Source organism: Ammodytes marinus (assembly GCF_949987685.1).
Source record: "Ammodytes marinus genome assembly, chromosome: 20".
Taxonomy (NCBI): domain Eukaryota; kingdom Metazoa; phylum Chordata; class Actinopteri; order Uranoscopiformes; family Ammodytidae; genus Ammodytes; species Ammodytes marinus.
In genome coordinates, this window is record NC_137224.1 from 2,372,435 (window position 1) to 2,399,055 (window position 26,621).

The 26,621-nt window shown below is 41.3% G+C and overlaps 1 protein-coding gene across 1 annotated transcript in view; it reads left to right on the plus strand.

Annotated features, from left to right (window-relative positions):
- The first annotated feature begins 1,145 nt into the window (after positions 1–1,145).
- The window catches only part of acsf2 (acyl-CoA synthetase family member 2), a 48,722-nt gene continuing 23,246 nt past the window's right edge, over positions 1,146–26,621 (plus strand). Inside the window, exons 1-8 of the mRNA XM_080049621.1 lie at positions 1,146–1,500; positions 6,912–7,107; positions 11,327–11,455; positions 12,342–12,395; positions 13,243–13,361; positions 14,008–14,170; positions 16,556–16,651; positions 21,665–21,816. Coding sequence (XP_079905747.1) covers positions 1,370–1,500; positions 6,912–7,107; positions 11,327–11,455; positions 12,342–12,395; positions 13,243–13,361; positions 14,008–14,170; positions 16,556–16,651; positions 21,665–21,816 — 1,040 coding nt within the window. The 5' untranslated portion in view covers positions 1,146–1,369. The remainder of the gene's footprint in view (positions 1,501–6,911; positions 7,108–11,326; positions 11,456–12,341; positions 12,396–13,242; positions 13,362–14,007; positions 14,171–16,555; positions 16,652–21,664; positions 21,817–26,621) is intronic.

The window sequence follows — 26,621 nt, forward strand, 5'->3', positions numbered from 1 at the left end:
GATCTAAGAAGGCCTCAATCATTGTCATTTAAAACAATAAATTATTGACTGGCTCATGATAGGCCCCCAATCTTTGTAGGGGGGGGGGGGGGTGGAGGGGGGGGGGGGGGGCGTACGGAGATCAAGGGGCCTAGCATTCACCAGTACATTTTTTTTTTTTAAACATTGCAACGCAGATCAAGAGCCTATATTGAGTTGAGCCATTAAAAATAAAATTAAGAATTCAAAGAGAGAAGTAGCTTTGGGATAAGGGATTATTTTAAAAAAAATGTAATGCTGACTGACTGGATTTTTTAAACCTGTATATTTTTGTTTCTGCTTTTTGGTATTTCTGTGTCTCCAAATTATTCCAGAAAATACTTCTAAATAGCTCACATAGGACACAGTTGATTTAGCCTTAGTTTTCTTCTCAAAGTTTTACTTTAAAAGGTTCAAATTTTTCTTCTGGGGGGGCATGCCCCCGGACCCACTTAGAAGGTCCTGGGTCCCCACCGCTGTCTCCTCAATTACTTGGAAAAACACTGTAACCAACCATGTGTGTTTGGTTATTAAAAGTCATTAGACCAGTAAGGGGTTTAGGTACATGTTACCTTAAGTGATTTTGTATTTCATCAATAGAGATATTGTGGTGTAGACAAACATGGCTTTGACGCATCTGTATTGTAAGACCGCTGGGGGGGGGGGGGGGGGGGCTAGTGGCAGGTTGAGGCAGGCCTGATCACACACACACTTCACATACCAGCACTCCAACAATGGACTTTTACTTGTAGTAGAAGATTTTCAGTGTTGAAATTAGCGGTCTAAATAAATACTCCGGAAAAAAATAAGGAGACCAGTCTGTTATTTTCTTAAATCTTAATTTCTACATTACTTGTATTACTTGTAAATGTATTGGAATGTGTGAGAAATGTTGTCAGTAGTTTCTAGAATAAAACCAACATGTTCATTCTACTCAAACATATGCCTATAGGTCTACATAGTAAAACGAGAGACACTAAACATTTGGAGTGGAATCTTAATTGTTTCCAGAGCTGTGTGGATCAAAGGCGTGTGGATGACTGGACTTGCTGCTCTCCTTGCAGCGAGGCGCCCCCTGCAGGAGAAGTCTGGTATTTCCACACAAAAAAAACATCGTGGTCCTTTGACGGATCAATGAGCGAGCGAAGGAGCAGAATCTAGTGCCAAACCTGCAGAGACAAAACTAAACCACTGCCTATCGCTATCAGTGTGTGTGCAGAGGAGGCGGTGTGTGTATTTCCTGGGTTGGATACAGTCTATATAGCGAGGAGTCCATTTGATTGTTGAGGAATTTCTTTGTATAATTCTGCTGCCGTCTCGTCAGTGCAGAGGGGTGCGGCTTCACACAATAATGTTCCCCAAGATTGTGACTTGCTCGCGGGCTTTGAGTCGGAACAACTGCGCCTCTTTTCCTGGAGCTTTGAGAGTTTTGCAAAGACCATCATGGACACGTCACCCAGCGTTACTTGCAGTTGCAAACCGGTGAGATTGAAACGCGCGCACACACGCGCACACACACGCACACACACACACACGCGCACACTCGCGCGCTAAAATAAACAGAGTAATCATTCATCGGACGAGATCAAGTTCATTTACAAAAACTCACGTGCAGAAAGTAGTTTGTCGTACATTCAAACTTCATCTATGAAAAAAAAAAAATTGGTGGGGCAGGCCATGCATGATATAATAGCCTAGCCTATGTATGGTAATTATGTAGCGTGCAGCAGACACACTCGTATATGTTATGCTATGGCCTCTCAAGGAAAACGAGGGGTTTCAAGAATTTGCATTGAGTTTTTTTTTCTTCTCTCTTTTCTGTCTTACTAGCCCTGCACCAAATCACATACACGTTTTCTTTTTACCATTCTACATATGGTGCATGCTGTTTTGTTTGCATACTGAAAAGTGCACTTGAATATAAGCATCTAATAACAATTCTCATGCATGAATGAACATGCAATAATTAATATGCTACATTGTGGCAACCTTACGCTTTGTGGCAGTACATAGCATTTTGAAGTATGGTGATTGGAATGCAGGGTTAGGTTAGGTGTGTGTGTGTGTGTGTGTGTGTGTGTGTGTGTGTGTGTGTTCATATTATTGTGCCCACCCCCCCTGCTTGCAAGTAGTTATTTATTTACTTACTTATTTAAATAAAAATCTAAAACAGTCATTGGGATGACACACACTCATACAATCAATGATTTGAAGGTGAAGTCTGAATCTAATGTTTACAAAACACATGACCACAAAATGCTTACCTATGCAAAATCCAGCCAGAGGGAGGGGGGCTGTGACGATAAACAGAGCCTACGATGTTTATTATCACCAGATTTGTTTCCAGTGCACACACAGTACAGACAGGTAGCAGGTCAGGAGGAGATATTCACTGATTTAGTAAAAAAAAAAAAAAAAAAAACTCCGGAATAGCTGACATATAATAATAACAATATGACATTTTTAAGTCATATCCTCATGCAATCATTATAGGCAACCTGAATTCTGTGCAGCAGACTCGACATTTTTTTAATTTAGTGGCAGTAATCAGCACTGCAACACTCTAAAGAGATTTATCTTCACATGGTCAGAACACATAGGGAATTCTATACGGATCCAAGAATTATATTGCACCAAATTGGACGTTCAATCAAAGTAATATTGCCAGTGGATTTGAAAGTGGAAAACGATTCATTCTGTGGACATAATACAGTTGTTCAATGAATACTTTACCCAAACAGAACCGGCGTTCTATCATTATAAAATCGCTATTAAAATATAATGAATGAGGTTTTTCTTCCCTCAGTCTTCCCTCAGTCTTCCCTTGGCCCAGCTGTCCTGTTGATCCTAACCCTACATTTTACCACGTGTGATGTCACACATGGGAAAATGTAGGGTTAGACAGTGAGACCATAAAACCCTTTTTCTGCCTTTTCTCAGGCTAGGATGAACCCATTTCTAAAATGTTTGCACATTCATACTACATAGGATCTCAGAGTTCAATACACCTTTATATTCCCACCGGTGAAATAGGTCTTTAAGTATAAAACTCTTACTTGATTTTCATGATTTTATTTGAATTGCATACTCTGGTTAGCTTAGCATACCAGTAAACCAGGAGTCTTTATAATACTATAGCAGGCCGGGCACACACCTGTTTCACTACATCTTACAAACAACTTCTGGTGATTACTCGGAAAATATCTGAAAAATAATTGTTCAAATGTAACTAATCAGCTGGCAACGTGTCATGATGATATCTATAAGGTGAAAATGGCAAACCCCAGTCACCTTATCTGGCCTTAAGATTTGTCAGGTGACTCTAGGGAGGGGCCGAAAGTGGGGGAAGGGTCTGCAATACAAAAGTGTGTGTGCAGGTAGACTACAGTACGTTCAGTCGGATCAAGAAAGTTAATCCGTCTACTGTATTAAGACGCATTAGCACAAGGTTGGATTACCAGGCCTTCAAAAGATGTCAGCTTCAAACAGGGTCCGGGGGCCTATCCGAAAAGTCCAATCTCCTAACCTATAAGCCTCCTTTCCTATGCCTTAACCCCTAAACGTCATCGGGGTTAAGGAGAGATGAAAGGTGCTTCCTATCGAACATAGGAAAGGACAGCGCTGTTTCAAATGAATTCGACTCCACCTTTCCTAACCGACGTCATTGCGCGACGGCGAGTATTGCTGACGTGAGTCACTAGCGTGAAACTACACTATTCTCCGAAAATTGACTACAACAAGCGCTCGTTTGATCCATGTGTTCTTTTCATATTGATTTTAATCAGGTTGTCGCCAACAGAGTGAGAATCACTCCCTTATATCCCAATTCACATGTGGAATAAAAAGAGGCTACACTTGTGTTAATGTTGAAATGAACTGCCCCCAGTAACTTCATTAAATGTGAAGTTGGTATTTTATTTTCTTATGGTGTAAATTATGTGCTACGAAAATAACTAAATTATGATTGGTCTTTTATGAGTTCTTTATTATCTTAATGGGGGGGGGAGGGTATTTTGTTTTAGCTGAATTAAATCTTCCTCTCTTCTCTTCTCCTCTCCTCTCTTCTGTTTTGCCTCTCGTTCATATTCGTGTAGAGTCGGTAAACTCCGGCGGTGGCTTGTTGCTTTAAATCTTGCCGCCGTAAAGGATTATGGGATACCACACTATCTCCTTTCCTTTAGCATAGGTTGGTCAGGAGTAACCTATGCTAAAGGAGGGTTAAAGGATGAATCGAGGCTCCTTTCCTATGCCTTTCCTAAGCATTTCGGGAATTCGGATCACCTATCCGCCGAGTACTTCCGGTTCATCTCGATAGGAAAGGAAATTTCCTATGAAAAAAAAAGTTTTCGGATAGGCCCCCAGGGTGCTGAAATGAGACCATTTATACTTTAAAGATCTCCTATTATACTACTTTTCTGGTCTTAATTTCTCATTAATGACTCCTATAGAGCAGCCTGACACGAATCACAGCACAAAAAACTATGTAGATTTTCAGGAAACTCTTGGGCGCTTTCAGCATTCTCTGTCAACACTCGGCTTCGTCCTTCTCCGCCCCCCTCGCCCCCTTGCCCCTCTCCTGCCAACCCCACTCCGTTGTGATTGGTTACCTAGATGAAAAAGCCTAATAGGTGCTCTTTAAACAATACTTTCAATTCTATTTTATACATACTGTTTTATATTGTACAAAGTATTTAGAATGTATCTAATGTACATATTGTTTATCTTATGTTTATCTTATTCGACTCTCAATTTTTTCAATTTTTTATCGTTCCTATTGCACTGTAGGTCAGAGATAAACACCATTTCGATTCTGATGTATGTCTTGCATATATCAGAACTGACAATAAAAAACTTTGACTTGACTTGTCTTGAATAGGGGCCTTCTAAGGGCACTGCTAAAGACGTGCACATGGTTAAGTACACTCCTGCTTTATGGGTGGGCCGTAGACTGTAAATATAAAAGAGGGTTGGGTACATGTCATTTGACTAAACATGTTGAACTTTGAAACGATTGAGTTGTTAAGAAAAGGTAAGAGGAGAGGGAGGTGTGAAATAAAACCTGCTTTTTAAGTTTCTCGAGTTTCACTGTAATTTTCTTAGGTAAACACAACACTAAGAAAACACAACACCGTGAGAACGTGACAGTTTTCCCGTTTTTTTTTTTTTTAAAAACCCGTTCAGACACAATTTATCTTCACACGTGCACATGTTTTCAGAGGAAACGGGACGAAATCGATGTAGTAAGCATGCCAGGCCAGCAGTTGGCGGTACAAGGTAGTAGTAGATAGCTTTTCCGGTACAATTTGATGCATAAAACCTTACTGAAACCGAAAATTAATGCCACTAACGTTCATAAAGCGGTTGGTGTAAGCTTGGGGTTACAAGTAGCCTATTGTAAATGACAAGCTTTCTGTCCTCTTATTTCACCCATTGAACTCGTGAAAACAGAAGACATGCTGATAGTGAAGGGGCTTTGTGAGCGGCTACTTTTCCTGTTAGGCGTACTTCAAAATAAAAGTCAACTCACGTTTGTCCGGTGAAATGCTGTTAATGTTTAGCCAGTGAAATGCTTTTACTGTGAAGCCGTAGCCTTAATGCTCCTTTTGTTGAACAGTAACTTAACCGCTGCGCGCTGAACTATGGATAGTGTTTTTTAATGTAGAGAGAGCCGTGTCCCTGGCATATAGAAGCTACACGCGTTTTCACCGTTTCGTGTTGCCGTGAGAACAGGGCCTAAACATTCTAGTTCTAAACTGTAATTTACATACATACAGCTCTGGAAAAACAAAGAGACCACTCCAAATGTTCAGTGTCTCCCGTTTTACTATTTATAGCCATATGTTTGAGTAGAATGCACATTTTGGTGTTATACTATAAACTACTGACAACATTTCTACCAAATTCCCCCCCCAAAAAAATATTGTCATTAAGAGCATTTCCATTAAGTAATGTAGAGATGAATATTTAAGAAGAATCCAGACTGGTCTCTTAATTTATTTTCAGGATTATTATTGATTTGCTTTATTTTATTGCTATTAATTGTGTCCCTGTGTGTTTGTCTGTAACTGTTTGTCTGTAACTGTTTGTCTGTAACTCTGTGGTCATTGTGCTGCTGCCTATCTTGGTCAGGTCACCTTTTGAAAAAGAGTTTTTTAATCTCAATGGGTTTTCTCCTGGTTAGATAAATAAATGCAGCTAAGTAAAACGTTTTTTTTTTCTTTTTCTAAAGATCTTGTTACTCTTGTTGTCATTGCAGTGGTTTCCATGTTGACTTACTACTATACACTACTGACAACGTTTCTACCAAATTCCCCCCAAAAATATTGTCATTAAGAGCATTTCCCTTAAAGGCCTACTTCACCGGTTTGAATATGAAGGTGTATTGAATTCTGAGATCCTATGTAGTATAAATGTGCAAAAAAAATTGAAATTGGTTCATCCTAGCCTGAGAAAAGGCAGAAAGAGTGTTTTTTTAACCCTATATTAATCTTACTGTGACATCACAGTAAGATAAATATAGGGTTAAAAAAAAAAACCTTACTTTGTAAATATTACTGTGATTTCTCCTACTGTGACATCACAGTAATATTTACAAAGTAATTATTTTTTTAACCCTATATTTATCTTACTGTGATGTCACACTCTTTCTGCCTTTTCTCAGGCTAGGATGAACCAATTTTTTTTTTTTTTGCACATTTATACTACATAGGATCTCAGAATTCAATACACTTCATATTCCCACCGGTGAAGTAGGCCTTTAAGTAATATAGAGATGAAGATTTAAAAAAAAAATCCAGACTGGTCTCTTAATTTTTTCTAGAGCTGTATATAAAAGAAATGGGATTTTTATTGATTTTTTTTCTAATCATCTCTTACTCATGTTGTCATTGCAGAGGTATCCATATCGACCATCCGCCCATCGTTCCCACCCTGACACACAGCTACGCTCATGGGACGTCCTCTGTGTCTTTGCTAAACTGCACCGTGCAGGAGGCTCTGCTCAGGACAGTGGAGCGCTGTCCTGACAGAGAGGCTGTGGCCTTTCTACAGGACGGCGTCCGCAAGACATTCGCTCAGCTACAGCAAGATGTGAGTGATTTCATCCAAGTCTAGTGTTTATCTATCTATCTATCTATCTATCTATCTATCTATCTATCTATCTATCTATCTATCTATCTATCTATCTATCTATCTATCTATCTATCTATCTATCTATCTATCTATCTATCTATCTATCTATCTATCTATCTATCTATCTATCTATCTATCTATCTATCTATCTATCTATCTATCTATCTATCTATCAACTACAGCCAAATGTGAGTGATTTCATCTAAGTATATTGTCAATCAATAACATTTATTTTCACTCAAAAGACACTGAGGTTTCCCTCATTTACAGTGACTACGAGCAAACACAATAAACACTATCACAGGGATAACATATAACGAACAGATAAAACGAAGAAGAATTTCATATGCCCCATTTCATAACACAACCTGCTACATGTATATCAACTCACACAAACTAAAACTAAAATATGATTTCATTTCTAAGGTCTTCAAGATATTTGAATGAAAAAGAAACTTTCACACTTTGGACGTCAAATTTAAAAATGGTGTCCGTTTCACTTCTATGGAGAGTTGCTGCTCAGTGGCCAATGGTGCCATTTGAAGCGGGTACCTCCTGGTTATGTGATCCCATAGAGCATCATGTGATTGACCAATCAGAACAGAGTATTTATCAGTGCCTGCCATGTAATACGTTATCTTAATACAACCTTCACCTTCACTTAAGATAATGAACAAAAGGGGCGATGATAGGATGTCCTAGAGGAAAGGTGACCGACCAGTAACCATGAGGTCTCTGGTTCCTCCCAGTAACCATGAGGTCTCTGGTTCCTCCTCCCAGTAACCATGAGATCTCTGGTTCCTCCTCCCAGTAACCATGAGATCTCTGGTTCCTCCTCCCAGTAACCATGAGGTCTCTGGTTCCTCCTCCCAGTAACCATGAGGTCTCTGGTTCCTACCAGTAACCATGAGGTCTCTGGTTCCTCCTCCCAGTAACCATGAGGTCTCTGGTTCTTCCTCCCAGTAACCATGAGGTCTCTGGTTCCTCCTCCCAGTAACCATGAGGTCTCTGGTTCCTACCAGTAACCATGAGGTCTCTGGTTCCTCCTCCCAGTAACCATGAGGTCTCTGGTTCCTCCTCCCAGTAACCATGAGGTCTCTGGTTCCTCCCAGTAACCATGAGGTCTCTGGTTCCTCCTCCCAGTAACCATGAGGTCTCTGGTTCCTCCTCCCAGTAACCATGATGTCTCTGGTTGGATCCCCGACACCGGACAGGAGGGTGTTAGTATCAAAACTAGTGGTGGCTGGTATTACGTCTACGGTGCCCACCATCTCTACCGTTGTGTCCTTGAGCAAGGCACTTAAACCCCAAAACTGCTCCAGGGGCGCTGTACTATGGCTGACCCTGTGCTCTGACCCCCTCTGGAGTGTGGGAACTTGAGAGGGGAGATGAGAAAGGATGAATTTCAATGTAACCATTGACTAACAAAGTAACTTACTTAACCATGAATCAACGATGAGGTTTTTGTAAAATTGGTCTTCAATTGCATTCTGAGTGGCATTGTATAGTCCTACATCTGACCTGTGTAAAGCAAGCCCAACCTCAGCGATGTTTACCAGCATCCAATAAGGAAGTGACCACAACTGTAGTAACCGGAAGTGCCACTGGGGGGTGGTACCAAGACTGAGCAGTTTTTCTTTGACTCACTTGTTAGACATGCCGTTTTCAAAGTCTTATTAAACCTATTTACAGCCTGGGCCACAAAACCATTTTAGTCTGTATGTTTAGGTCATATCTCCATGACAACACTGAGGAGGGTGAATTTTTTTGGACCACGCTAGTTTTTATTCTTTTGGAGGTTAAAATGTATTGGCGCGATCTCTTGAGTGACAGCTCCCCGCCCGTTGTCCCTCACTTTGCCTCGGAGGTATACGTCAGCTATCTCCCTCCCCCTCACAAAATGGCGACGCGCACAAACCAGGATTATTGGATGCCGTGTGAATAACTGAGGTCAGCCCGGATGCTACAATCCATATTATTTACTATCTATGGTGTAAAGCTGCAGCGACCCTGTGTTGTATTTTATAGCTGACTTATCAAACACAGTAAACAATGACACAGCAGTATAAACGATCGCATGAGCTTTTTAACAGCCTTGAACCCTTTACAATTAACTCATTAACCTTCATAGTAAAAACACACTAATCTCCCCAATGATGAGATAATGTAGATTGGATGAGATTGCTGCGAAAAGTTGCAAAGCCATCTGCATTCTCCTCAGCCAGGTTTCACTGTGTAAACTTTCCCCCAGTGACCCTCAGATATACACTTCACATGGATATACAAGCTGCAGACTTCAAACACTCAAGAGGCCCAATTCCAAACCTGGCCCCTTACACCCTAACCCTATACACTCCCGCTACGCTTATGCAATCGCAACAAGGGTCCGTCCGCCATATGAAATGTCATGTGGTAGTTGTCTTCTCTTATACAGGCATTTGATTAACTAAATGTTCGTGCACACTTGATGTAAATAGAGGCTACATCTTATTTTGAAACCTATATTCAGTTTTACCCATAAAATCCCTTTTTTTTCTTATTATGTCATGAATCTAACAAAGTTGTGTGTGTGTGTGTGTGTGTGTGTGTGTGTGTGTGTGTGTGTGTGTGTGTGTGTGTGTGTGTGTGTGTGTGTGTGTGTGTGTGTGTGTGTGTGTGTGTGTGTGTGTGTGTGTGTGTGTGTGTGTGTGTGTGTGTGTGTGTGTGTGTGTGTGTGTGTGTGTGTGTGTGCCAGACTCTGTATTACTGTGCTCGAAATAGAAAATATACAATACAAGTTTGGAATTGGGCCAAAGTTATAGAAGCACAGAGTGAGTTCATAACCCGGCCACTCAGAAGGGGACGGGTGTACATAGTTCAGATAGCAGCTGTAATTTCAAACACTCATCACCTGATAACTACATGATTACAGGCCACTGAGTGCTGCTGTAATATATTATATAGCACCCACTTGTTTTCTACGGAAGCCCTGAATGGACATGCAAGCAATCATACACTTTATTTCCTATTTTGAGTTGTTTTGCCAAGATATAACGGAATAATTTTTTGGGTTATCTTGAGATAACAAACCTTTGTTTTCTTGAGATAATGGGATAAAAAATGTGAGATCATAGGGAGGCGTTTGTAGTGTAGTGGTTAGAGTCCTCTTCACAGCAGACCCGGGTTAGAATCCGGCCCGGGTCGTTCTCTGCATGTCATTCCCCTCTCTGCCCCATTTCACCTGTCTCTCCGAACTGTCTAATAAAGCATAAAAATGGCCAAAAATTTTAGATAATGAACTTATAGTTTTGTTTTGCCTCCGAGCCGGTGATACAGTATGTTTTCGGGATGTCCGTTTCGTCCGCGCCATTCTTGTGAACACTCATGAACACTTTTAGGGTCTTTTCTTCATCTGCATGTTACTGTATGTGTTATGGAGGAAAATAAACTTTGCGATGTGTTGTTTTAAACCTTGGTGATTTTATTGCTCACAGGGCGTTTGAATGAATGTATTTATAGTGTGCTGGGAAACGGCCTCAGGCACCGTGGCATGTTTGTTCCTGTTAGAAAATCATAGTGTTTTCATCACCTCCAGTCAACAAAAAACCTTGTTAAAGGTGCACTGCGTAAGTTTGGGTGTGTCAGAAATGGGAACATTTTCTAAGGTATGTTCTCATAACTGATTAACTAAACTGTTACTGTTTCACTGTTGTTGTTTTCAGCAGCAGGGCCCACAGTTTTGGTTTACAAACATATTCTAGTCTTGCGTTTGGTTCCAGGTTCCCTCAAAATAAGTTTTCTTAGATTTATAATAATAGAATCATTCAATACTAAGAATTACATGTGGATAGAATATTTTTTGCAAACTAACTGCAGGCTCTTCACATATACACAAACCCCCCTCCTCTGAAACTGCTTAGTGCACCTTTAAGCTACTGATGTGTCTGTAACAATCATAAACAAAGCTATAACAACATTTAATTTTTTATTTTTTTGTTGTGGTCAAAAATAACTATACACGTTTTTTTTTTCTTCTTAAACGCAGCATACACATCCACACGGAACAACTGTCTCTGAAATCACAACATTATTTTTTCCTGTCTGTTCAGACTCTGTACTATCTAATAAAGCTTGAAAATGCCCAAAAATAATCTGAAAAACAAACAAAGCTATAACAATATTATTTTTTTATTTTCAGGTGGACCAAGCCGCTGCGGGGCTGCTGGCTCTGGGGCTGCAGAGAGGAGACCGGCTGGGCATGTGGGGACCCAACACCTACGAGTGGATCCTCTTCCAGTTCGCCACGGCCAAGGCTGGCATCATACTGGTGAGCTAACGACGCTAAAGCTAAAGCACAGCTGGCATCATACTGGTGAGCTAACGACGCTAAAGCTAAAGCACAGCTGGCATCATACTGGTGAGCTAACGACGCTAAAGCTAAAGCACAGCTGGCATCATACTGGTGAGCTAACGACGCTAAAGCTAAAGCACAGCTGGCATCATACTGGTGAGCTAACGACGCTAAAGCTAAAGCACAGCTGGTATTAAGATATACACTCGCCACTTTATTAGGTACAGCAGTTCAATTTCTTCTAAACACATATAACTAATCAGCCAGTCACATGGCAGAAACTCAATGCATTTAGACATGTAGACCTGGACAGGACAACCTATTGTGGTTAAAACTGAGCAACAGAATGGGCAAGAAAGGGGGTTTAAGTGACTTTGAACCTGCCAATGTTTAGGGTGCCCGAAGAGCTGTAAAGGCAAAGCAAGTCAAGGCACGAACTAAGTACAGCTCTGTCAGATAGATTTATATAACTGGTGCATACTTCAGCACTTACATAAAGTAAATACTTGGCGTGAGACCAATAAATTCAAATAACAGTATCAATTTCAATCTATTCAACACATGCGTTGGTCCCTAGATTGAGCCCCAAACATTATGGAGTTATTTATCTGTATTTAAGGGCGTTGTCTTTTGATTTTAGGTTCAGAATTCGTAAAAAAAAAAATAATAATAATCCCCCACATTTTTCCCATGCACTCAACTCACCCCTGAATGCTCTTAGATTTTCACAAAAAATGTAATAATAAAATATAGAATATAATATAAATGAATTCTTTTTCTTAAATCTGTCTTGTCTATCTGTCAACCTTAGTTTTCTTTCCCAATCTGAATAGTTTATTTTCTGTTTTTCCCACGTTCCCAGGTGTCAGTGAACCCAGCATACCAGCTGCAGGAGGTGGAGGTTGCCTTGAGGAAGGTGGGCCACTTTCACACAACAGGTTTAACTAGTTTGTAGCCGACTGTGAGACTGTGACACACACACACACACACACACACACACACACACACACACACACACACACACACACACACACACACACACACACACACACACACACACACACACACACTAGTTGGTAGCTGACTGTGAGACTGTGTGAAATTAGGTTAAAGGTTGAGAATGCTCTTGTCAAAAAAACACCGTTCAGTGTGTGCCCTGGTGTTAATACACAGCCTAGGCTCTGTAAACTGGCATCCAAACAAAGGGTATGTAGTTAAAGGGGGGCCTATTGGAGCTTTAGCAACATACCCGTTTACAGAGCCTGAGCTGTGTATTAACAACCCAATCTTTTTTTCCACACGCACATTACATACATGTCGCGGATCGAATATCATGAGGAGATATTCACTGATTTGAACAAAAAAGTGATTTTGACAACAAGCGTTCTCCAGAATCACTGACTCCACCTTTAAACACATTTTTATAGACTTGCCTTTACGTGATGCCTTCTTTTTATTCTCTTCCTCAATGTCTCTTTACCCTAGCACCTATTAATCTCGTTTGGTTTGTAGTGCGTATATATGAGTAGGCCTATGTGTATTCATTTATCTTATTGTATATGTGTTTTTGATAAGTATGGATTTATTTGATTTGTACTTGTTCCTATGTATTTTTTAACGATTGTTTTAAAGGTGCTATATAAATAAAGATATTATTATTATTATTATTATTATTATTATTATTATTATTATTATTATTATTATTATTATTATTATTATTTATTTATTATTAAATCTTATTATTTTTCCTGTATTCCCTCCAGGTTGGCTGTAAGGCTGTAGTTTGTCCCACACAGTTTAAAACTCAGAAGTATTGTGACATGCTGAGACAGATCTGTCCAGAGATAGACTCAGCTGTCCCGGGAGACATCAGGAGCACCAGGTAACACTCACCTGTCTGTCTATCTATCTATCTATCTATCTATCTATCTATCTATCTATCTATCTATCTATCTATCTATCTATCTATCTATCTATCTATCTATCTATCTATCTATCTATCTATCTATCTATCTATCTATCTATCTATCTATCCATCTATCCATCTATCTATCTATCTATCTATCTATCTATCTATCTATCTATCTATCTATCTATCTATCTATCTATCTATCTATCTATCTATCTATCTATCTATCTATCTATCTATCTATCTATCAAACTGAATCATATTGCACTTTTTTTTAAGATAATTTTTTGGCATTTTCAAGCTTTATTAGACAGTACAGAGTTGAAATGGGGACAGAGAGAGAGAGAGAGAGAGAGAGAGAGAGAGAGAGGGGGGATGACTTGCAGTAAAGTGACCTGCAGACACCAGTTTGTAAATGCTTCCATACTTGATAGGCTTAATCAACTTTGTGTCAACTTTGTTTGGCAATGGATGTAACTTGAATGTAACATCGTCAAAATGTACTCACTGTAGCTTTAACACACTATGAGTAAAATCTGCCTAAAAAAACGCTTATGTTCATTCTTTGGTTATAAAAGCCTGACCCACATAGTTTCGGTTTTGTTTTTTCCCCTCTCAGACTTCCAGACCTGCGTTCGGTGATTGTTTTAGACAGCCGGCAGCCGGGAATGTTTCACTTAGACGACGTGATGGAGGCGGGAAGCAGCACGTACATCAAACAACTCCAGGACCTGCAGAGAAAACTCTCATTCGACGACCCCATCAACATCCAGTTCACCTCGGTACACACACACACACACACACACACACACACACACACACACACACACACACACATACACATACACACACACACACACACACACACACACACACACACACACACACACACACACGCTGGCTCAAGAAGTCTGCTGGCGATCTTGCCATGATGCGGACCGACTTGTCAGTGGAGAGTAACAAGATGCCTAATGACTGACTGTCGAGCCTAATGCGTCTCTTAGCCTCTTAGCTGAAATATATATATTATTTTTTTCTAAAGATTATTTTTATTTGGCATTTTCCAGCTTTATTAGATAGTACAGAGTGGAAGGGGGGAGACAGAGAGAGAGAGGGGGGGTGACCTGCAGTCAACATGGTACAGGCTCTATCCACTACGCCAGTGATTCCCAACCGGGGGTACGCGTACCCCTAGGGGTACGCACGGGTATTGCAGGGGGTACGCAGAAAGATAAGGTATTTGCCTACAATAAAGGCCATTTCCACATGAGAAAAATATTTTTATATTTTAATAATATTTAGTATATAATTTGCGCATCCACGAGTAACAGTTCCTTCCCCGTGTTGATTGTGATAGGCCACTATGCATGCACGTAATAGGCAAAGACTAGTCTCGCAAAGCCAGACCAAACTACAATAAGTAGTATGAGGCAAAGACTGAAGAGAGGCTGTGTGTGTGTTTGTGTGCGGAGTGACCATGGTGACTGACTATGAGTGACAGATGGTAACTCCTATCATATGCGTTGACGGTCATTTGGCCAATCAGAACCTGTATTTGTCTTTGAGGGGCGGTGACATCAGTCAGTCAGAGCCTCTGCAGGGAAGTTGACTTTTTTTCCTCTCTCCAAATTATCGGAGCGTGCAAGAAGCCACTGTATTATTATTTTACTGTGTTAATGTGCCTACTTACTTTATGTGAATCACTTTTATAAATAAATACGCAGAGTTTTCTTTGTTGTTTTAAAGTCGTTTACGTTTACATTGATATGCACGCTAATTAATGGCCGCTATCAACAAGCTGGTTTTTGCCATTTCACAATTTTCTGAGCAGTTTATTACCATCTCTTGGTAAATAACCACACACTTTTTATGGCTGACTAACTTGTTTTGCTCATTTTAGTACTCATCTGAACTGAAATAAATGTTGTCTTTTCCGTTAGTCTCTTCACAAAAAATACACCAAAATGGCTTCTATTACATGTTCAAATCACAAAAAGAATCTTCTGGGGGAGATATCCCCAGACCCCCCTACAGGAGTTTAGTTAACAGATGTCATGTCACCTTTTTCATGGCTTATGACTTTGCACCCCTCCTCACAATAATTGTAATTTTCAAGTGCAAAATGTGTTTGTATTAAGGGATATTTGTTCAAATGGTTTTAATGTAATGGGCAGCTAGATTAGATACGAAGACGAAGAGTTTATTATAAATACAAATTAAGGCGAAAAATCACACATGCACGAGGGGGTACTTTTAACATGGCAACCAGCTTTAGGGGGTACACAAGTTAAAAAGGTTGGGAACCACTGCACTACGCCACCGGAGCGGCCCCTCAGCTGAAATATCTTTGTCAGTTTCTGCAGTTTCTTCTGCAGTCAGACAAAAAATAATATGTACAGGTCTTAAAAATGCATTTTCTGCAAGAACAAAATTGAATCAGACATCATAAATCAGACAATTAACAACGTATGAACAAATCCTTCTGTAATAACCTCCAGAATAGTGCTGAGAATGATTACGGAAAGTTTAGTTGATGTGAGTGCTTTAGAAAATTGAGATTTTTCTGTCCAGAGTATTAAAAAAAGTGTCACAGAGTGTCTCTGCCAAGACATTTGTGTCAGTTGATTCTGTTATCTGGATAGTTGAGGGTGTGGCTTTCTGCCTCTCTGGGTCTGTGTCCTGTTTTGACCTTCTAAGGGGAAAAACTCAAACCCTCTGGGGAATGGTTTAATGCTCCTGAACTTTACTGGAATAAAAATACAACAGTTTCATGGGAATAAAGCCCAGACACACACACACCCACAAAGGTTTATTTTTAGTCAGTTTGTTGTCATTTTTCTATGTAACAATTTCATCAGAATCTTTCAGTTGATGATACAAGCGTGAGCATTGGCATGAGCATGAGTCTCCTTGGGTCACTGGACAAGAAAACTGTCAGAGACATTTGAAATAGTGAATTTGAACATTTTGGGCCGGTTTCACAGACATGGATTAAGCCTAGTTCTGGACTAAATTGTACTTTCAATGGACAATCTCCATTCAAAATTCCATTTAGTCCAGGACTAGGCTTAATCCATGTCTGTGAAACTGGCCCTATATCTTTTTTCTCTGACATATTGGATCAAAATTCTCAATACAATGCATTTGTTTGTGATATGTGTTATCAGGGCACAACCGGCGCTCCAAAGGGAGCCACTCTGTCTCACCACAACATCGTAAACAACGCCAACTTTGTGGGCCATCGAGTGGGATACACCTGGAAGGTGAGTCAGCAACACACACACACACACATTAACAGTAAAAGCTTTTATAATCTGACACACACACGCATACTAGCACGCAAGCTTGCACACACACACACACACACACACACACACATTGACAGAAAACACTCCTTTTATAATCGGAGTGAGTTTGGCTTTCATAACTATGAACACACACACACACACAAACACACGCACACACACGCACACGCACGCACACACACACACACACACACACACACACACACACACACACACACACACGCACACACACGCACACACACACACACACACACACACACACACACTGTAGTTTGTTCTGAGTCAGTCAGGGACACATTAACAGAAAGAACCCTCCTTTTATAATCTGAGTGAGTTTGGCTTTCATAACTATGAACACACACACACACACACACACACACACACACACACACACACACACACAGAAAAACCTCTTTTATAATCTGAGTGTGTCATGGAGGCATGAAGTGACTTTGGCCCATTTGCAGCTGTGTGTTCATCCCAAGAAATATCTGAAACATTTTCTTTGTCTGAGCTTCATTAGAAACACATTAGTGAAACACATGTTCTTTCAATACATTACACACACACACACACACACACACACACACACACACACACACACACACACACACACACACACACACACACACACACACACACACACACACACACACACACACACACACACACACACACACACACACACACACACACACACACACACACACACACACACACACACACACACACACACGCTGGCTCAAGAAGTCTGCTGGCGATCTTGCCATGATGCGGACCGACTTGTCAGTGGAGAGTATTTTAATTCTTTATTTGAGTCCACCAATCACATTACAACAGACAGGATTCAAATATTTCCAGAAATGAGATAGGACAGTGTTCAAGGGTATAAAAAACATCTCCTGCGCCACACTGCCAGGCTGCCTGTCACCGCTGATATGGAGCAGAACTTTGACAGCTGTTTGGATGTCCTACTGGAGAGCCCTGCCAGCCTTAACCCAGTGAAAACAAGATGGTGGACATGCCCCAAGCTGCCAAAGATCAACACCACCAGTTTGCTTTGATAGCCCAGTTCACTTAGTTTGGACAGAATGGGCTGGTACTTCGTGATTTTATCACTAAAGGCAATGTCCATGTACAGATCGTACACACAGCCTACTTCAAGCAGCAGCACCTGCCTACTGGCTCTGTCCAGAAACACAACATCCGGGGTGTTAGGGATGTTACAGAACACATCAGTAGAGCTGTTGAACCACTCCGGCATAATACGAGAATGTTTGTACATAGTCACATTTTCTGCCAATACTTTCTTTACAGCGCTAGCTATCAGATCGACAATTCGGTCGTGGCGTGCAATATAAAGTCCTTTGTACATAGTACAGCCATTTACAATATGAGCAACAGATTCAAGTTGATGGTCTGAGTGCATTATACAGTATGGATGGTTGTGTGCAGGGTACCATAGTGCCAGGTTGTATTTAGTAGGTAGCACCTGCAGTCTGGCTTTAGCTGTGAAACAGAGGATGTCCTCACCGACAGCAGCATTTGTGTACATGGAGTGTGAAGCAGAGTGGTTGGCAAAGTCCAGGCATGCTAGCTTCCCCTGCATTCTGAGTCCAGTCCAGTGTTGTTTGGTCTCTGCTTGCTTTACGTGGAGGAGGAGTCTCCTAGCTGTTGTGTTCTGTAGTGTGTGTTTTTCCTCATTGTAATTGACAGTAGCCTTGACTGTTACAGATGAGTCTGTGACAACTGCATCAGATGGCTGTGGTGCTGTGTGTGAGTTATGTTGTGTCCATTCCAGTTTAACTGTCATTCTGTTGCACAGATCATTTAGGTCCGGCCAGTCCGACCGGACTCCAAAGCCTGCAGCCTGTGTGTCCAGTTTCCCGCTCCTCTTCCTCCTGAAGCCCAGGAAGCTGTCCTGGCCTGCTGGGGCCAGGGGCACCTTCCTCTTCCCGAGGTCCAGCAGCAGGGAGGCTCTGGCTAGCTCTCTGACTGTGGCATCGTCATTGTTGAGCATTCGGATGAGGTGTGACAGCCTGGTGGCAGTGTATACCCATTCCACGTTTGGGACACCCAACCCCCCCTCTTTATGTGAGAGGAAGATGATGTCTCTGGTAGAATGAGAATTCAGCCCTAGCCATTTCCTGACAGCCTGGACTGTTTTATTGTTCATGTCCCGTAGGACATTTTGTGGGATGTGGATGTTTGCAAAGAGGTGTTGAATCTTTGCCAGGGCCACCTGTCTGATAGCGTCCAGTTTCATGACCACAGGAAGGGGGGAGGAGTCGATTAGATCGATTCTGTTCTTATAGTCACAGCATAACTCCTGTACCTGCTCTCCCCACTCACCTGCAATGTTGATGTTATGGCCAAGATAGGTGTATGACTCATGGCGTGCGTAGACTCTGATAGGCTGCCCCATGATTGTGAAGGAGGGGGGTTGGTCAGATTTGGCTTTGTACCAGCGGTTGCCACCGCTACGTCGTTCATATAGTGCTGCACACTTGGTGTGCTTTACCTCCAGCTTGGACCAGTGAAGAAACTCATCTGTTCTGGCCAGCATGGTGTGTATGACGCCCTCGTCTCTGGAGGACATCTCCACATCGTCAGCGTACCCCTGGACAGGGTTTGGGGATCTGATATGAGATGGTGCACACAGACAGAGCCACTTGAGCCACTGGTTAATGGCCAGGATGAAATTCACCGCACTCCAGGGGCAGCCTGTTTTAATCCCAACCTGGAGAGGAATGGGCTCTGTGAGCTGGGCTCCACAGATCACCTGCAGGAAAGAGCCCTTATACACATCTGTTATGATGTCCACAAAGGGCTGGGGTAGATGGATCTCCTCCAGTGAACCCAGCATTATGTTGTGAGGTAGTGTTCCAAAGGCATCTCTGAAGTCCAGGAATACAGTATACAGTTTACATGATTGGTGTTTAAAGTCATCGATTCCAGTTTTAAGGCAGAACACATGCTCGTTCATACCCTGTCTGTCTATGTAGGCTTTTTGTTTGGGTGAGAGAATGCCAGTGTCTACAAGCCATGGGAGGATGCGAGAAAGCAGACATTTCATGAATATTTTATAGACAGTGGGAAGGAGAGAGATATCCCTCCATGTGGATGGGTCGCTGGGAATATTGCCTTTCTTGGGTATTCTATGGATGAGGGCCCCCTTCCATGAACCTGGTACCTTTCCATTAATCAAGCAGGTGTTAAATAAAGATGTTAATATTTGGGTAGACTGGGGTTTTCTGGCTTTGATGGTCTCATATGTCACTCCATCGTACCCACTGGCTTTGTTATTTGGCAGCTGAGAAATAACTTTATCTACTTCTTCAAAAGTGAATTTAGCAGTAGATGGATAAAAATCTGGTATAGCTGTCTCTATGCTTTCAGCCCAAGGGGGCGTGGTCAGCGTTTGAATCGTGGGTGATTGACATTTGGCTGTATAGTACTTGTAAACATCAGTGGTATTATTGACAGTGGGCGGGGGGGAAGGAAACTTGCTATTATTTAGAATTATGTCAATTGCTTTGGACCTACGGTGCTGCCACAGATGTGACAGTTTGTCTCTGCTGACAGTCGCTTGGTGTTTATGGTGTCCGTCTTCTTTGCCTCTACGGAGCGATGGTTGGATGACGTCTCTCACGAAAATCAGCTGTTTCTCAATCCAGGAAGTAGTGGAAGCCGATGTAAACTCCATTTGATGTTTAACGGTCACGGGAAACTTTTTGAGAATCCGTGTCGCGTATTTTAGGAGTGGTAATCCAAACTCTTTCCCGTTGTTATTTCGTGTACGGAATATTCCGTTTTGGAAGAATACTCCCGTTAGAATGGCTGCCACTTTACTCCACTTCGCTGGATCACCGGAGCAGGTAAAGACGGCTCTTTCTTGGAGTAGTTTGGTATCCAATGATTTCCTGAATTGTCTTTCATGAGTCTCGAATATTGTCCATTCATGGTATTGAAGTATTGGTATTCATAGTTGTTAAAATCCACGGGAGAGTCTCCAGCGTCCGATGGTTGCGGGACAGGATCGTAGGTTCGCCTCAATTGTTTGTAGATGCGGCCGCTGGCCAAGGCTTGTTTGAAGGCCGTCCGTAGCACTGTGACTAGGCACATGCTTTTTTAATACTCCTTGTCCAGAGCGTATCTTTTCCAGCTGCATTAACGATGGCAGTTACAACAGGCGAGATGTTTAAGATGTTATGTTGCGATGAGGGAGCGAGAGACAACACGCTCCCGCTCCGCCATGTTGCCCTGCATGTCAGAATTTAGACACACACACACACACACACACACACACACACACACACACACACACACACACACACACACACACACACACACACACACACACACACACACACACACTCACACACACTGTAGTTATTCTGTCTGAATCAGTCCCACATACACCACCACTAAAGCATGGATGAAGCAGTTCTTTATGGACCTATAGCTTTGTAGCCCAGAAGCACATTGATGTTGAAACGGGAAACATATGCTTTTGACCATATAATGTATCTATGTATATGCAGGCTGGTAGTTTGTCAATGCAACGCTGATAGGCTTAATCAACTTTGTGTCAACTCGTTTGGCGATGGCTTGAATGTGAACAAACATTAAGTTATTTGAAAAAGTTTAATCTATCTATCCGTCTGGAACTTTCTTAAATCTTCATCTCTATATAACTTAATGGAAATGCTCTTAAAGACAAAAAATGTATTGGAATATGGTAGAAATGTTGTCAGAAGTTTATATTTTAAAACCAAAATGTTCATTCTACTCAAACATATGCCTATAAATAGTCAAACGAGAGACACTGAATATTTGGAGTGGTCTCTTAATTTTTTTCAGAGCTTTAACGATAAATCATCTTCTGTTTTAGGTCATTTCAACACCTGATTCCTCTGGTGCAGTCCATATATTTTTGACCCTTTTCATGCCATTCTCTCTGCCCCTCAGCCCGACACTCGTATCTGCCTGCCTGTGCCTCTGTACCACTGCTTTGGCTCGGTGGGTGGAGGGTTGTGTATGGCGGTGCACGGTGTCTCTGTGGTGTTTCCTACGCCCGGCTACGATGGGAGAGCCAACCTCGCCGCTGTGGAGAGCGAAAAGTGAGTCAAAAAAATGTGATGTGTTTGTTAAACCTGCAGTGTGTAGCATTTTGGGTTTTATTTCCTAGCAGATTTTGTAGAAAGTAATTATAATATCCATAAGTACATTTAATTTAGTGCATAATAGCTGAACATTTTTTTTTGAATTATTATTTTTTCCCTTAGAAGGGGTCTCATATATGTCCATATTTCTGCATATTTTGGACCAAGGCCTAGTGCCGCCATCTTGAATGTGTCATAGTTGGAATGTCATCAGGTGCATTGTTTAAAATGTAGAATTGTTCTTGTCCTTGAAGGCCACTGTAGCTTCTGTTATTATTCGAAAGGGTTGGGGTTACCCAGGGAGCGTTGCATTCTAGAACTTTGTAGAACTTTCTTGATGATGTCATATTACACACTGCACCTTTAACACTTTATTTTTTGTGAAATACCTTAATATAAACAAAACATAGAAACAATATTTTGGGGATTTGGGGCCGAGATTTTTAGTGTTCAAATCAGCATGCTATTTTGGGGCGATTCTGACCCACAATCCAGTGCGCACCGGAAGTGACGTCACATAGCCTCCATATGAAAACAACCGGGGCTGCGATGGATATAAAAGCAAGAGGCAAGATCAAGGCGCAATGTTATGATGAAATAAATAAGTAAAAGTATGTCCCAAGTGTAGGCCTACTGCATCCTAACTAGATTATTTGTATGGTCGGATCAGATGTAGACCTAGTATGTAGAATAGAAAAAAAATAAAGAGTATGCGATTTGGAGCGCAGGGTTAGTGTGTGGAGTAGACGCTGTTTTTCAGTCTGTTTTTAGAGTGGAAGTTGGTTCTTAGTCGAGGCGTCTTTATTATGGGAACACACGGACACACCCCTAGACTCTACAGAGGACAAAATGCCCCAGATCATTCTCTACTGTTGACTATAAATCCCCTATGAGTATGAAATGGAGAAGTGTGCGGTTGGATGTAACTGCACAGACTCCAATCTTTGTCTTTGAATGGCACGTAACTCAATTCCCCCTGTTCTGAAAATGGAGACAGATGTTCCTTCCGGGTCTATTTGTGATGAGCATGCACAGGGAAACCACATTATGCAGCTACAGGGGACGTGCAAAATATATTAAAGTATATGAGATATGAAACTCGCTCTGGATTTATTGCACGGAGGCAGAAAACAACAATGGATGAAATGTGATTGTCATTTTTAAGAAATGCATGCAATGAACTTTCTGTTTTCAAAGATGTTTTTTTATTGAAAGCATTAGTGCATATATCTCTTGACATTTATACACAATACGGAACAGCTTCAATTTCAGTTTGACTTTTTTCCCAGGCATATTAAAAAGGTAAAGAAGAGGGGGAAAGAAAAATGGAGGAAAAAAATTTATAAAAATCTACCCATCTAACCCCCCCTTGAAATGCACTGAACTTTCAAGTGCAAATAAACTGTATACCACAACTTGTGCATCGAAAATAATTGGCATATTTTCCCAACATACAGACAGAGAAGCACAACTATGTATCAGTTAGTGAGAAGGCTGTTGCAATAGTGAATGTGGGATGCCACCATTGTTGGCGTGAATAACGACTTGTGTATTGTGTTGGGTGAGAAAGGGACATGATTTATTATGACTGTGTGTGTGTGTGCGTGCGTGCGTGCGTGCGTGCGTGCGTGCGTGTGTGCGTGTGTGTGTGTGTGTGTGTGTGTGTGTGTGTGTGTGTGTGTCTGTGTGTGCGCGTGGTGGGAAGTGAGATGTTAGATGAACACTTCCTGATGGGGGAGGGAAGATCGGATATCACAAGTTGTTTTGTTCTGCGGTTCAGGGACGACACACACACACACACACACACACACACACACACACACACACACACACAAAACCAAGTGACTCAGAAACCAGATTCTACTGCATTCATTCGCATCTCTTATAAAACAAAAATGTAGATGTTGGAAAAAGCCAGATTTAAATAGTGTATTTAATTTTGACGACATTTTAGTGTCCAAAGGTTTTTACAGAACAGATTTTTGTTGAGTATTGAAAGATTAATGTTGAGATAATGTCCATTTAAAGATGGTTGGTATAGGAGAAATATACAGACTCAAACAGACAAGGTTTAGTCAAGTAAACACCTGAATGTACATGTTAGAACTCTTATTTCTACTATTTTGAAAGAAGACATGTTATGGAAGCAAAATAGACAAAAATCTCAAATTTGAGCAGTGCTTGAAAAAAAACATGTTTTTGCCTGCAACAGTGTGTCTCCTTCAGATAATGCTTTTGTATTCATGCTAACTTCAAAGCCACATGTTAAGAGCTCTGTGTGTGTGTGTGTGTGTGTGTGTGTGTGTGTGTGTGTGTGTGTGGGGGGGGGGGGGGGTGATGGTTGTTGCCATTTATGTAACATTTTACAACCATCCTTTTATTTTCTTTAAACATTTTAGATTATTTTTTGGCATTTTCAAGCTTTATTAGACAGTACAGAGTTGAAATGGGGAGACAGAGAGAGAGGGGGGATGACCTGCAGTAAAGGAACCCGCGACCACTGCAACGAAGGCCGGAGCCAATATAGTACGCGCTCTATCCACTACACCACCAGAGCACAACCATGCCTTTATGACGCAGAATGTGTCCAGTCCAACATGCCTAGACAAAAGAAGTCATTATATTTTCTCTCATTGACACATCCATCCCCAGCTAGTGTTGTTACCACTCATACCAGTAGTGTGGGACAACAATGACACTCTTTGTATTTGACAGTAACTTACATCAGTGTGTGTGTGTGTGTGTCTGTGTGTGTGTGTGTGTGTGTGTGTGTGTGTGTGTGTGTGTGTGTGTGTGTGTGTGTGTGTGTGTGTGTGTGTGTGTGTGTGTGTGTGTGTGTGTGTGTGTGTGTGTGTGTGTGCGTGAAGTTTATTGTAGCAGGTAAATATGGGCATGTGTGTATCTAGATCAAGGTAAACTTTACTGTCCACAAAGTTAATGTTTTTAACCTTAACAACAAGACCTGTAAAACAATATGATTTTACAATAACAAGTTTGTTGTTTTTTGACTGTGGTTCAGTTGGTAGAGCGGGTCAGCTGATGATCAAAGGGTTGGAGGTTCGATCCCCGCCCTGCCACTTGTGTCATGGTTGTTGTGTTCTTGGGCAAGACACTTCACCCAACTTGCCTTGGTGTGAATGTCGATAGTTAGCTTGATATCGGTGTATGAATGTGTGTGTGAATGGTAACGTGTAAATGGAAACAGGTCTCCCTTGAAAAAGAGTCTCCGGTCTCGATGGGATTGACCTGTATAAATATATATATTTTTTTTTAAGTTCAAACTTCATGGGTCGTCCTTAGCTCAGTTGGTAGGGCGTCCCCCCCCCCCCCCCCCCCCATGGGCCTCGGCCAGCAGCGGACCCAGGTTCGATTCCAGCCCGCGGTCGTTCTCTGCATATCACTCCCCTCTCTGCCCCATTTCAACTCTGTCCCTACACTGTCAATAAAGTATAAAAATGCCAAAAAAAAAAAAAAAAAAAAAGTTCAATCTTCAGGGTGACCATTTTCCAATTCACAGAGAGAAAACAGGTCACTGCAGCCTTACATATTGTCAGGTCACAGTAACCTTGTACCATATTGTAGCTTCTTTAAAGCATTGACTACCACCACTGGACTTCCACCGATCTGCAATTGTATGTCTCGCGTTAGGACCATAAGTAGTTTAAGTTGTAGTTTGTACGGTACAAACATTTGTTCCTGGGTAGAGTTAACGCAGTATTATGTCGCCCTTGTATTTTAAATTGCGATCCATAACCTCTGAGAACACTTTGAAGTGAAACATGATGGATGGAATATATTAAAGTCTGTTTATTTTTAAATTGTTGCACTGGATTCGAACACCTGCACAAAAGCAATACAGAATAGTCTTCACTAGGTGGTGTCAAACGAAGCCCACACATTATACAGTATATGAAAAACTACACAGTGCACCTTTAAAACTACTGATGTGGCTGTAACAATGATAAACAAAGCTATAATAATTAATAATAATAATTTTTTAACCTTTATTTTTCCATATAAAACATTAAGAACAGTTTCTTATTTACAATATTGATCTGATCCAAGAGGCCCCACCAGGAATAAAGGTACAAATAACAAATACACAACAAGCATGACTCACTTAGACAAATATAAAACAGATATACAAATGCACAGCCCTATGTACAGTAACAAAATAGAAATACACAAAAGCACTAAAAACTAGTCGGGACGGGCGTATAGGGCTGGACAGGGTGTAATAAATAAGAAACAACACAAAAATGAAACGGACGTATGTGTGTCTTACAGATAGTAAACTACTGAGTGCAACCTGTCATAGGTCTGACAGGTTCATACAGTTTATTTTGATGAAAGAGAATGTAAAGAAAGTGTTACTCCTCTGAGCTATAGCCTCTCTCCCCCGTTGTTACGTCAACAGTCTGTGTTTGTGCAGCTGTTGGAAGTTCAAAGTGAAATCAAATGAATGTTCCACACATATGGGGGATATATAGGTTGAAGTATGCACCAGTAAAATGTGGTGTTTTTTCAATTTAAAACGACTTGTCACAGAAATACCTTTTTTTTTCTTTTTTTTTTCCCTTTTTTTTTTTTGCATTTTTATGCTTTATTGATAGTGTAGAGACAGAGTTGAAATGGGGCAGAGAGGGGAGTGACATGCAGAGAACGACCGCGGGCTGGAATCAAACCCGGGTTTGCTGTGAAGAGGACTGAGACTCTATTGGGGAGGGGGGGGGGGGGGGTGCTTTAACCACTACACCACGAGC